This window comes from Tenrec ecaudatus, chromosome 8 (genome assembly GCF_050624435.1).
Source record: "Tenrec ecaudatus isolate mTenEca1 chromosome 8, mTenEca1.hap1, whole genome shotgun sequence".
NCBI classification, from domain to species: domain Eukaryota; kingdom Metazoa; phylum Chordata; class Mammalia; order Afrosoricida; family Tenrecidae; genus Tenrec; species Tenrec ecaudatus.
Window position 1 is genome coordinate 4,193,709 of NC_134537.1, and position 13,741 is coordinate 4,207,449.

The 13,741-nt window shown below is 50.9% G+C and overlaps 1 protein-coding gene across 4 annotated transcripts in view; it reads right to left on the reverse strand.

Annotated features, from left to right (window-relative positions):
- The window catches only part of WWTR1 (WW domain containing transcription regulator 1), a 133,715-nt gene extending 120,241 nt beyond the window's left edge, over positions 1-13,474 (reverse strand). The window contains exons 1-2 of one of the 4 annotated variants that reach the window (XM_075555922.1): positions 13,241-13,474; positions 12,389-12,822 (exon numbers count right to left, since the gene is read on the reverse strand). In XM_075555922.1, coding sequence (XP_075412037.1) covers positions 12,389-12,819 — 431 coding nt within the window. In that variant the 5' untranslated portion in view covers positions 12,820-12,822; positions 13,241-13,474. The remainder of the gene's footprint in view (positions 1-12,388; positions 12,823-13,240) is intronic. The other 3 variants (XM_075555921.1, XM_075555924.1, XM_075555923.1) reach the window with 3 other exon arrangements.
- Between the last annotated feature and the right edge of the window lie 267 nt (positions 13,475-13,741).

A 13,741-nucleotide genomic window follows, 5' to 3' on the forward strand; every position in this document is an offset into this window, starting at 1 on the left:
CTTGGATTGGTGATTCTTGTTGAGTTCATGGAAGCTGGGATAAATGACTAGATTGGGTGACCAGTCCATGAAAGATACGTTATAAGGATAGGTAGATGGATAGAAAAATAAAATAATAGGGCAGCACAGAGATGATAGATAGATAGATAGATAGATAGATAGATAGATAGATAGATAGATAGATAGATAGATAGACAGACTTAGGAAAGAGAAAAGGAGATAGTTTAGTGCTTCTCACACTACCTGTGGCAAAGGATTCGTGTTTACTTTTAATCTGTCAAGGAAATGGTCTTGCTGCTCCTGACTCATCACACAAGTTTGACACACCCCACCTGCCCTGTTCAGCAAGACAACTCCATGACCATGAGCCCTGGTGTCACAGGCATGGCATTTGACTCAAGTGTCTAAACATTGATTCTCCACTTCTCGATCTTGTCCCAAGCCAGTTCCGTCTGCACCCTGTCATGCAGCAAAATCAACCCAAAGAGTGAGCGCGTGCACTGAGCTAGATGGCGAGCCATTTCACACTGTGTGTCCGAGGAGAGTGGTGAGCTACAGGGTTGTCATGGCTGACGCTGTTGGAAACAGATCCCCAGAGCTGGCCCTGAAGTGCCTCTGGATGGGCTCGAACCCTCATTTGTATCGCCTAGGGAGACACCAAACGTAGATCAATGTGTCAATCACAGTACAGTTGAACATAGACTGACAAGCTAGCCAGGTAGCGACATAGATAAGAACCAGACCGCTGCTCTTGACACAAAGAATGTTTCTGCATATTACCAACTAGGTTCTCTGAATAGGGTAACTACAGGGAATCCAGTGAACCAAAAAACCTCACTGCCATTGAGTCAGTTCTGACTCATTCCCTATAGGACAGGGAGGACTCTCGGTGGTTTGCCTAGACTGTAACTCTTTTCAGCAGTGAAAGAGCTTCGTTTTTCTCTTCACGCTGCTGGTGGCTTCAAACTGCTAACCTTGCAGTTAGCAGCCCTTCAGGTAACCCACGAGGCCACCAGGGCCCCTTCATGAAGAACCAGGGCTTTATCTTCCATGCTCCTCCTCCTGGCAGAGCTTGAGGGGAGAAAGAAAAGGCTGTCTGCTCCTGAAAGACTTACAGCCTCTGAACTCGCGGGGAGGGGAGGGGTGCTGCCAGCGGTGCTGGAATCGACTCAGTAGCAGTGGGTTGGGTTCCGGGGTAGCGTCCCAAGAGGTATTGTTTTATCAATAGAAAGAGAAAATCGGAAATGATTTATGTGTGTCTCCAGAGGGGGATCAGTTAAGCCAAATGCACAGTCCCTCTAGATGATGGGGTGCTCTGCGGTCTTTCAAGCAAGATAAAAGGGGTGCTTCTGTATACAAGAGAAAGGAACTCCAAATACATGAAGCCCCAAAAGAAGAGCGCACGAGACTGTGTCCCGTTCACAACCATGTGAGGGTAGAACAGTCATGGGTGGGGATAGAGGTGGTCCTGTACAGTCTATACACACATGGGCGTGCTGAGAGAGCTTCCCGAAACCCCACAGCCACCATGAGAGTTGCTCTGAGAAAACAGACCAGGGGCTGGGAGAGAGAGAGAAAGAGAGAGAGATCTTTGATTTTTTCTGTCCTTTACATGTATTTATAATATATTCAAGAACTTTTTTTTAAATTAAAAGACCCCCCCCCCATCAAGCGGACACTAACTCGCAGCAACCCTATGGGGCAGAATAGACTGCTCCCTAAGGTCACAATTTAGGAGAACAGAGCTTCCTCTTTCTCCTGAGGAGCGAGCTGGTGGATTCGAACTGCTGCCCTTGCCATCAGCAGCCCCACAAGTGACCCATCATGCTGCCTCCCAGGCTCCTAAATTAGAGGAAGCCATCTAAAAGGATTAACTTGCAACTGGGCATCATGGCTTAGTTGGGAAGGGCTGTCAGCGGGCTTCACTACGGGTTGGGAAACATGCCCCTGAGCAGGACACCACAGGTCCCCTGCAGGGGGATGCGGCCTGGGAGGGGTTCAGTGGGGGTGACCGTAGCTCCCGCATCTCAGTTTTGCAGCTGACCGGCCTCAGTGGAGCTGAGATCGTGTCCATTCTCACAGGAGGATATTCTGGGAGCCAGCAGAACAGCAAGCTGCTCATCTGCAGCAGAACTAGAGGACTCCATGGGGGTGGGCCCGAGTCAGGGTGGTGTGGAGAACCACTGGGTGAGAAAGCAAAGACCACCCTCTCTGGGGGGCTGCCCTTGCTAAACTGGAGGCTGATGAGTGGGTGGACAGGAAGGAAGATTCCAATCATTTTCAGACACAGCCAAGTCTGTAGACAGAGTTAGATCCCGACAGAACGAGGCAGGCCCTCACGCGGAGGAAAGGGGTGGGTCTGATGCCCATTCAGGTACAGAGGCTGCCGTCCGCTAAAGGAAGGTCCGCGTGCCGTCCTGGCTGAGACGCTCAACCAACCAACCCTTCCCTTTGACCCCAGTCAAACCAACCTCCTTCAGGCCCGCCAAAAAACATACCTTTGACATTTCTGCATCTGCGCCTTTTCTCTCATTGCCTCTTCCTGGGAAGCTTCTCTCCTCGCCTCATCCATGCTGCCTTCCCTTCAAGGCTCCCCTGGTCTGCAGGCACTTCCACAGCGACTGCAGCGCCGGGAGCTTCAGGTGTAAACTGTCCGTCCAAAGGACACGGGCAGGACGGATTTCCATTCTCAAGCACGGCACACTGTGGCGAGCAACGCCGCTGCACAAGTGCTCCTTCATCCAAGCCCTCCTCGCCAAGCACCGGCCGGGCAGAGGGCACCGAGAAGGCCTTCCACAAGCCCTCTCGCCCGAAGTTGTCTATCAAGTATTAGCTACTGTGTGCCGGGCGTCGTACGTGGGTTACACCACAGCAACCAGCAAGGCAGATCGTTCTTGCGGCAGGGTGGTGACTGTGTGGGGGAGAGAGAGCTAGGCGAATGGAAGCGCTCGTGCCGTGAGCGCCTGGGTTGGGGAGATAGGAGAGCTCTGGGTGGACGTCGCCAGAGTGCCTAGCCTAGGGTTTTGGCTTTGCTTTGAGTCAGGGAAGGGTTCTTGTGGCAGGAGGTGGCACCTAAAGGTAGCATCAAAGTTACCAAGGCAAAAGAAGCAGGGAAATACAGTCTCAAGTGCAGGTAATAGCACGGGCCCAGTTCCAGAGAAGAGAAACCCAAAGACAGCCACACGGCTGTAAGCTTCCGCCTGAAGGCCACAAAAGACACGACAGACATGTGACACACTTTACGGGTGCGCACACACACACACACCCTGCAGTGAGAAGCTGCTCCACATCCTGGCGCCACACAGGTCAGAGGCGGCCGCTGGGTCTGGTTTTCCAGGTGCTGCCCTGGCTCCGCCGCCAGACTGCCAGCCGCCTGGGTTGGGAAACCTCGCTGCACACCGCTGCAGAGACAGCAAGTCCCAAACACTTACTACCACTGAGTCCTGCCATAGCGACCCTACAGGACAGAGGAGACCTGCCCTGTGCGTTTCCGAGACTGTGACTCTTCACGGAGCAGATGTGGCAGGTGGTTTCGAAACGTTTGTGACAAAAAGGACATCGAAAGATCGTGGAGCTTTCCCATGAGCGTTCAGAAGCCCCAGCGCTTCCCTCTGAGTGTGGAAAAGGCTACCAATGTTCTAGGCCGACAGAAACGTGGGTGAAGGGAGACAGTGGGCAGTATGAGATAAGTAAATAACAATAATTTATAATCTATCAAGGGTTCACGAGGGTGGGAGGGTGGGGGAAGAAGAGGGTAAAAAAAAATAGAGGAGCTGGTCCCAAGGGCTCATGTAGAAAAGAGATGTTATGGAAATGAGGATGACAACATATGGACAATGGTGCTCGATATAATGGATGTATGGATTGTGATAAGAGCTGTTAAGAGCCCCCAATGAAATGATTTATTAAAACAGAGAAGAGAAGATCTGATGACTGACTCATACACTGAGGGACATCTCCCGGCATCTATTCTGAGTCACAGGGAGCCCCTGTGGTGTAGTGGTTATGCATTGAGCTGTCAAATGCAAGGTCACCCGTTGGAGACCACTCACTACTCCTTGGGAGAATGATGGGCTTTCTACTCCTGTAAAGCATGACAGTCAAAATGAATGAAGAGATTAAATGGGAAAAAAAAGAAGAACAATAACTTCTAATCTATCAAGGGCCTGCTCACAAGGGTGGGGGGGGGGGGAGAGAAAAAGAGGAGCTGATACCGAAGGCTCCAGTAGAAAGAAGCTGCTCTGACCATGAGGACAACGACCCAGGCACCAGGGTGCTTGATACAATTATGTACAGATGGCGATGAGAGCTGTAAGAGCCCCCAGTAAAATGATTCAAGAGAAATAAATAAGTGAAGATGCTCTGAGAGCCTGAAGGAAAGGGCATGAGAGATGTCAGCCCTTACCCATGTGGCCCGCAAGTACTGGCAGGATGTCCCACCCTCCTCCTGGTGCAGCTGTGCCGGCCACACGGCAAAGCCATTGGCACCCATTCGCTCCCTCCCTCGCACGCTGGATGGGGACATGCCGTGCTCCATGCTCCTTCCTCCCTCGCTCATCACTCCCTACGCCTGGTTCTGATCACGAAGATGGCCCCAGCCCAGGCACCAGCCGTGCTGTCCTGCTACACACGGCTAATATCAGAGCTTTCCCTGGTCCACAAAGAAAATACACGTCAACTGTAGGAGCATTAGAACAGACAGAAAGGTAGAAAGTCAATAATAGGAAGCATGTGTTCCCAGAGATGATCATTGTAATCCTTCTGTGTGTGTGTGTGTGTGTGTGTGTGACACACACACACACAACCTCTTTTCATAAAATCAGGGTGGTAATGCGACCACACTGTACCTTAATTGTTGGCTTTCTTATCTACAGCCCTCTCATCTGATATTCATGGTCATTGATCTACCTCTCTAGTCTCAGTGTCCTGTGCTTGGTAAGTCTTGGTAATTGGCAGACACATCCGCCAGGGATCATCAATGAAAAGGAAATGCACAGGTACAGAACACGCCAAGAGGGAAAACACTGTGGTGCCATGGTCATGGTGGTGAAAGTACCCAAACATTTCCCAAAGTGTGGTGTGTAGAGCACGCCTGAGTAGGTAGTAGGATTAAACAGTGTTCCTAATAACTGACTGTGAGTCTTTCACGGGTATTGGGAATCTCCAAGGGAAAGGCTGAAGACACAGCACATTCCAGACCTCCTGACAAACCATCGGAATGGGCTGGGGTGCCCGTGGAAATCACTGTGGGCAAGACCGCTCCCTCAGTACTCTACCACGCTGACAGGACCCAGACCAGACCAACCAAACTCCCTGCCACCAAGCCGATTACGGCTCACGGAAACCCCGGTGAGTGTCTGAGACTAGAACGTTTACCCGAGTAGAAAGCCCTGTCTTTCTTGGAGCGGCTGGTGGTTTCAAACTGCTTTTGAGTGAGCTGTAGCCCCATGTATAACCACCGTGCCCCCAGGGCTGCCAGTGCCCCATTGACCAGCAGAAATGCCATCCCCTCGGTAGTTTACCATCCAATAGCTTATCACTTCTACTGCAAATCTTGATCACACTTAAAAAAAACAAAAAGTAAAGGCCCTCGGAGGAGCTGTGCTTCCTCTCTCCCTATCACCGAATATCTCCTGCGACTGACAGGCGATTGAGCGACCGACCGGGAGTGTCAGGACTTGCTATAGAAGGCTCCACTTTTTACAGCCTTTGCCCAAGTGCGGGGAGAGAGGGACTTTTTACTCCATAAAGAGTGACGGTCTCGGAAACTCACAGGGCAGTGCCCTGTCCTGTAGGGTCGCTGTGAGCCAGCATCAACTCGATGGTGGGAACGCTCAGGTGGCCAACGCAGTGAGATCCACCGTTGCCTCAATTTCACTACCACAACCTCCACAATTATAAAGGCAGGGAGAAGCCACTGAGCTCTTTTTCCTCTGGAAACACTTTGCATTCATTATCTAACTAACCCTTTCCCACCAGCCCTCAGCAATACACCCGCACCTGACATTAACTGGGTGTTGGGAAGCCATCGCCCTCCCTGTTCCCTGTAAAATTATGGGTGGGGGTGGGGGAATTATTTGTGATTGTTGGAAATCTTGTCAGAATAAAACCAGAATATGCACTGGGAGCCTAGTCTCCATGCCTGGCAGGGTTTGGTTTGTGTTTAGTTTGGTTGTGCGTTTTTCTTTACCATCTCCAGTTCTCCAGTAATGGGCACTCTGGTCAGAGCACCTATCCTGAGCCCAGAAGCAGACTCAGATGCTCCATCCACCACTCCTGAGTTATCTGGTCATTAGGGATACCTAATTATAGGGCCTCATTATGGGCACATAAATGGCATGAGGCATCAGGGCAGAAGGGCAAGGCACGAGTTTGGGAACCACACCATTCTAATCCCTTCTCTGTCAGTCACCCAGTTTGTGACCCTGGGCTATTTACCTAATCTGTTTCCTCAATAGTAAAATGGGGTAATAATATGTCCCTGTTCACAGGGTCACTGTGACGGTTAAAAGAATATATGTGAAAACGCCCAGGGATACTTATATATTTAGATAGATAGATAGATAGATAGATAGATAGATAGATAGATAGATAGATAGATAGATAGATATGTAAATCTTTTTCTTTTCTTGACCCACGTGTCTGGGGCTACTTCTCTGGAAGCAGTGTCCCACTCACTGTCATTGAGTTGATGCTGACTCACAGCGACCCTACAGGACAGGGTATTGTGTGAAGGATGAACGATCCTTTAGGAGAGCAGCTACGTTATATTCGCCTCCAAAGGCTAACAGGAAAAAATAGGTTGTACAGTACTTTTTCTAAGGCCATGCATCTATTTCTCAAAGAGGAAAGGATTTGAAAGGTGGAGGTCCCACAAAGCATTTCTGAAGAAGTCACTCCAGGGTGCACTCAGTGAAATGTGGGCATAAACCAAAAAGAGACTCGAGAAGAGAAAAGGGACAGGTGCTTCCAGCCTGCGAGGAAAGAGGGCAGTTCTGGACTAAAACCTAGAGTGCAGGCCCAGAGAGCAGCCGAGCCAAAGCCAGGGAAAGCTGCCGGACTGCCGGAGCGAGCGCTTGGGCAAAGGAGGCTTGAGAGACTGGTAGCGCGGGATTGAAAGCCTGGATAATTTTTAGATCCTAATACAGGTAAATAATACATAAAGATCTATCAATGAGGAACTCTTCAGGAGGAATAAAAATTAGAGGGAAAAAAATTTCAAGAAAATCCTGATCAACTTATAAAGAGATTAGAAGATGATGTGAATTAAATCTAAACAACTGACGAAGAGTGAGAAAAAGAGACTCCATTGACTCTGGTCCAAATAGATCTTCCTGTGATTAGCACAAGTGTCTGTCTCGGCGCACAATCCTAACACCCAATCCTCGCGCACACCAGGGACATAGCTTCGACCTTAAGAACAAGGAGAAGGACAAAAGGCTGCGGGCCAAGCACAGGTCAGTTCTGAGCATGAAGCTCTAGCCGTGTTGAGGCATCCTTGATGCAAACGAAGCTGTGGAACGGGCAGTGACCCAAGCATCCTTAACTGACAAATTCGGGAGTCAAGAAATACTCCCAAATTGACAGGAGTTAACAAAGACACGGGAAACATGATCTCATGAATAAATAAGATGAATGTACCTATCAAACTGAAAAGGGGGAGAACACTGGGGTAAGGGGCTGGATGGTCCGCTCTCCTGCTAGAATTAAAAGTCAGCAAATCAATGAAGAGTGCTTAAAGTGACAACAACAACTTGACACCGAAGGTCGGCAATTACTTGAAGGCAAAGATGCGAACATAAGGAGACTGTAGCACCAGGAACAGAACAACCAGAACCCAATTTTTAGGAAGAAACGCTGACACGCTGCAGAAAATATAACAAACGTCACTCCACAATGGTAGGCTGTTCTTGTCGGTGACGTGGACGCAGGTCCAACATCTACGACTCTGTATCCAACAGAAGGAAACACTACTTGCTCTGCACCAGCCCCACCTCGGCAGGTTCCTGTGTGGGGACCTGCCCTTGTAGTCACCGTGGCAATTTATCTCTTGGAGAGGCTTCCTCTGTTTACTAACCCTCACGTCACCATTTCAGAAAGATAAAGCTGTCGACTGCCAGGAAGGCCTGCCAGCCTCAGAAACCCTGTCTAGGGTAACTGAGTTGGAATCAACTCAATGGCTTTGGGTTTTGCTACTTTTACCAAGCAGGATGTCTTTCTCCCGGGAGCGGTCCTTCTGGATGGCATGACGATATGAATTGATACTGGCCAATGTGTTGTGTAAGTTTTCATGGAAAACACAATGAAATATTTTTAAAAGAAGAGTGGTAAGAACATATCTCCTGCGGATTAGGAAGATAACAATCTCGGAAATAAATACAGAAACGGTTAACAAATAAATTAAAAGGATCCCTCTGTGAGCCATGAGATGATGAAGAAAGCCATTGTTTTTCAACAAAAGTCCTTCTGTGCTGTTCGGTGCGGTACCAAGTCCATCGACGACTTTCATAAAAATAATTCAGTGCCATACATCTCAGAAAAGGCAAACCACTAAAATTAATGCTGAAAATCGCAAGCCGGAACCAAATGTTTAACTGGAGGAACTGCAGCCAATAAACAAAACAAAACAAAACAACCGCCCTGCTAGGGAGTTGATCCTGACACACAGCGACCCTATGGGACCTAGTAAAACCGCCCCTGTGGCCTGTATCCCTTTACGGGTGGAAATTATTTTTCTTCTTTACAAAAACGCCAATCAAATGAAAAGTTTTTGTTAGGAATGCTTGTAGGAAAGGGTAAAAGTGGAAAAGACCTTCGCAACTGGAAGGAAGCTAGCTCCTCTTTTTCTCTGCAGTTATTTTCCAGCGTGAGTCCAATCGACATATATCCCACTTGTAATCAGAAAATTTTAAAATGCTTTAATGTGACCCCTGTCACACCTAAGACCCCACCTCACCCCACTCCGCCCCCACCCCCAGCCTGGTTCTTGAGCTTGAGAGGGGCAAACACAGCCATATTAAGAGGTCATGCATTTTCACAGTGGAATTGCTCCACTGGTACCTGGTACCAGAAAGAAGTGCGTGAGTCCCAGAAAAGGCATGGATGTTCAGTACAGGGGCCCTTTAAGAGATAGCAAAAGGCAATTTCATCATACCGAAAAACCATCTTACCGGAGAAAAATGTCAAAAAGTTTTTAAAGCTTCTTAAATATGGGCTGCTTTGCTTCCCATAAAGCTCATTGTTCAACTGGGAAGGCCACATGGGGTGGGGGGATGGTCTGAAGGTGGGGAGGGCGTTGGAATCTATCTTGGTAAGTAGGGTAGATAAGATCAGAAGTCCATTAAATAGTCTCATGACTGAGAGTCACAGCTCATCCCCTACCCTGGCCTCCATTTTCAAACAACCAGGCAGACAGACAACCACAATCACTGTAACCTGTCCCTTGTCAATGCTCAAATCCTCTGGTTTCTGATTTTCAAATCCCTCAACTGCCCACAGAGCCCAGAATGGAGCTCAGTGCTGGCCCCATTTCGTAGATGAGAGCGCAAAGTAACATATAGTTTCTGTGGAAATTAACCCAGGGCCAGTTGCTATCACACACCTCTACTCCATCCACCACATGACATTGGCCTCAGAGGCTGTGTGACAAACTCGGACCGAAATCACTGACCTGATCCCAACTTGAAAGAGGGCTCTCCAAGAAACTCAGAGAGCACTTGGCAGAGGGCTTGTCCCAGCAGACAACAGTCATGATCGTTTCGTTCTCTTAGCCACTTGGCCCAAAGCTTCCAGGGACAGCATCAGATGTGGCCAAGCTATGACTTAACGTCTTTCAGAAGTCATTTTCATTGAGGGCCCAGGCATCAATGTGGATACATTGTCTGCGGACGCACAGCAACTTTCTTCAAACCCAGCTCGGGGACAAGGACGTCCATCCTTGTCCTTGCTTCACCAAACACAGATCAGAGCACCTCCAATCTCTTATAACATGTATAAAAGGATTTCCACTTTTGTTTGTTTGATGCTTGTTTGGGTTTTAGTTTTCCGTAGTTTCCCTCTGATACTCAGTAAACTCACCCCCTATTTCATCTATTTAATAACCATCATAATTATGTTGGTCATATTTCATGTACTAGGCCCTGTGTGTCTGGGAATTCAAAAACAGTTTCAAACTCATTTAAAATTAAAAAGGGCCCTCACGGCCATCGAGTTGCGTCCAATGCATGGCAACCCTGTAGGACGCAGTACAACTACCCGTGTGTAAATCTCCACGACTCACAGAGAGGCTGGTGGGTTTGAACAGCTGACCCTATGGTGAGGAGCACAAGGCTCCTGAAACCAAGAAAGGCCTTCTCTGCCTCTCCCCTTCCCACTTCCCATGGAAACGTAGTGAAATTTATTAAGGGTTTTCCTTCTAGTTGCATTGCTTACCAATCTCCTTGCTGTAGAAGTCACAAGAAAGTATCCAATCTCCACTGAAGTAAACTTAAGGCCGGTACTTGTTAGGAGCCCAGGTGATATCCTAAGTCAGCATTCTCAACATGTGGATCTCGACCCCTTTTGGGGAGCGAACAACCCTTTCACAGGGGTCGCCCGATTCCTAACAGTAGCACGGTGAGGAAGTAGCAACGAAAATGTTATGGTTGGGAGGTCACCACCACATGAGGAACTGTATGAAAGGGTCGTGACATGAGGAAGGTTGCGAACCACTGCCCTAAGGTAAAGTGCTCAGCTGCTAACCGCAAGGCTGGGGTTCAAACCCACCAGCCACCCCCAGCCCACCATGCCGTGGGAGGAAGATGAGGCAGTCCGCTTCCTCCATAAAGATGGGCAGCCGGGGAAACCCTAAGAGGCCATTCTACTGGGTCCTGCAAAGGCACTAAGAGTCAGAATAGACTCGACCCTGTGGCTCCTGATTTGGGTTTTCAGGCCACAGTTAATTATGTCCTTGCATTCAAAAAAAAATGTAGCATGTTTGGAAGGCACCTATTTGACCTCCACCTGCTCTTCAGCAGAGAACGCATGTCCAAAGGTATGACTGAGCACCCAATGATAACCAGCAGAAGACCAGTTGTGCCAGGAAATGGCCATTGAGTCCGCTTCGGGACCACTGCTTCTCAGCATGGTACCAGCTCTAGCTACACAAGAAAGAATTCCTGCTTCAAGTGATGCCCACGGCGCTGGGGCAGGGAAGGAACAAGAACTGGCCTGGTACTGGGATGAGTTAAGGCCTTTGGGGATGTTAAGCCTGATCGGTCACTGCATTTTTTCTTCTCAGGATAAACTCATAGCGATCAAACATTCGTGATGCTGTGTCTTACGGTAACTTTTGAGTGAAACTGCCCTGCGGGCGAAGCACAGGCTCAACAACGAAGGCGAAGGCCAGTTCTTATGAGAGGAGTATCCCTTCTTGGCAAAGCCCGCCACTGTTGGCAGCCCTGCCCCCGCGGGACCGCGGGCACAGAGTGCCTCTGCGCTAGGAGTCTCACCCGCTCTGACTCGCGGGTGCCGTGCCAGTTCCACCGTGGGTCTTCCTGGGAAAGGAAGTATCTGAAGTTACCGCGCACGGAGCAATCGACCCTCCTGCTTATGAATCGTGTTTTCCTACACATGGCAATTTGAACATAAGACTCCCTACCCGATAAAACTATAAACAATGCGAGCAGAAGAAGGGGGGAGACAAAGCAGGCACCTTGATTTTATGGTATGTTAGTCGACTGAGTGTCCGTGATGAAAACTCCTGACCCAATTTCCACACAATGGATTCGTCCAGCCCACAACGCCTGAGCCGTGCAGTCGCTAATTACTTCACTGCGCCGTGAGTTCATTACATCACCCAGATGGAAACAGTCAGGCCCACCAGGTCCTGCTCGGTTTTCCGACTTCCCCTTCCCAGGAAAGAAAGATGTCAGACCACCTACACGGACAAGAATCTTGCTTGTCCCCACACCTGGGGACTATTTTTGTATTTTTCTTGCTGTCGCTGCCCCATTCAGGGCACCTGGCTCATAGATATCTAACTCCCGGTAAGAGGGTAGGGGGTCTGGGCCCAGGTGTCTGTTTCCTCCTCCAACTTTGGGATCGGAGTCACCTATGAGTTAGGTACAGCACTTCCCTGCCTGCCCCCTCCACCACGGCCCGGCTGCCCCCACCTCTAGAGCTTTGGAAACCCTGAAGAATCTGAGACTCCCTGGACTCTGGCCGAATCTCACCAGAAGAGACTCGCTTACTTCTCTCTGATCTCAATCCAGTACCCAGAGCCTAGCTCCTCAACAGCCTTCCAGATCTTAGGGAAAGAACCCGGGGACAGGCATGCGCCTTCTAGACTCTTGCAAGTGCGCGCCCTGAGCCGTCCGTCTGTCCCCCACGCCGCGCCAGGCTGACTTACTTGAGAAAGTATCTCTGGCCAGTGGACGTAAAGGTCATCTCCCAGCCGGGGGGCAGCGGCAGCTCATCGGTCACATCGTAAGACTGTTGGCGGAGGTGAGCATGCTGCTGCGTCGGGCTGCCTGCAGCGCCCGCCGCGGGGCCCAGCTGCAGGGACGCGGGCGATGAGTGGGAGCGGATGTGCTGGGCACTGCCAGCCACCCGGGGCCCCGGGTGGCTGCCGGACGAGTCGGTGCTGGACTGGCGCGAGTGGGCGCCCGAGTCCGGCTCCTTGAAGAACGACTCGGGCAGGATCTTCTTCCGCCACGAGCTGGGCTTGGGGTTCCGCACCGAGTTGAAGAGCGCGTCGAGATCGGTGTCCAGATCCTGCGTGACGTGGATCACTTGCTGCCCGGGAGGCGGGAGCGGAGGGGGCCCCGAGACCGGATTCATCTTCTGCAAACAAACGACAGAGAGGTCGGCTCAGCCTTTTCTGGAACTCCAGCCAGGGGAGGGGAGGAAGGCTACCAGAAGCTCAGGACACGGAGAGGTGGCCGCCTCAGGATGGCCCGCACTCTGGCCCGCAGTGCTGCCCGCAGCGCGATAGGGGTGGCGTCCTCCTCGCCTGGAGAATTATGCAACTTTCTAAAAGCAAAAAAAAAAGTTTCTCGGGAAGAGGGGGGAGGGGTGGTAGCTGCATGCAGGGTACTACGGAACTGCTGGTGGCCCAGAAAAGGTCGCTGCTCTCCGGGTCCGGCAGGCTCCCCGCGAAGTCAACCCACGTCAACTACTCCTGCCACCACGTCTCTAACTCTGAAAGCCGGGGACCCAGTCGGCGCGGGCCGGGGAGCAAGCGCGCCCCAGCAGGAACTACCTGGGCGCACAGCGGCCGCGGTCCAGCCTGAAATGGGCGTCCGGCCGGGGTCGCTGGGCTGTGAACCGAGCTGGCGAAGCTGGAGTCAGGGTCCCGCGGGTCAATCTGGACCCAACCCGGTGCCTAGGAGCGGGGGACCTTCGCCTCTCACATGCCCTGCTCGCTAAGCAGACCGAGCTGCCGCCTCGCCGCCCCAACTGTCCCATAAACAAAGTTTGGAGCACATTCCCACCCCCGGGAAAGAGGCGGGCCGAAAGTTGAGCTGTTGAATTATACATGACCTCCTAGGCCAGCGCGCGCCTGCCCCCCCTGTTCGCCCCTCCTCTTCCTCCTCCTCCCTCCTCCCGGGCCTGCAGAAACCCTGGGCGTGATGGGTACTTTGTCGGGTAAGAGGAGACGGGTGCCCCCCACCTCCTCCTCCAGGCCTGGCAGACTGCTCCCGTGGAGCCCCGGATCTGCATTCCTTTGAGTTTACCACGGACTTGGGGCGGGATCAAAGGG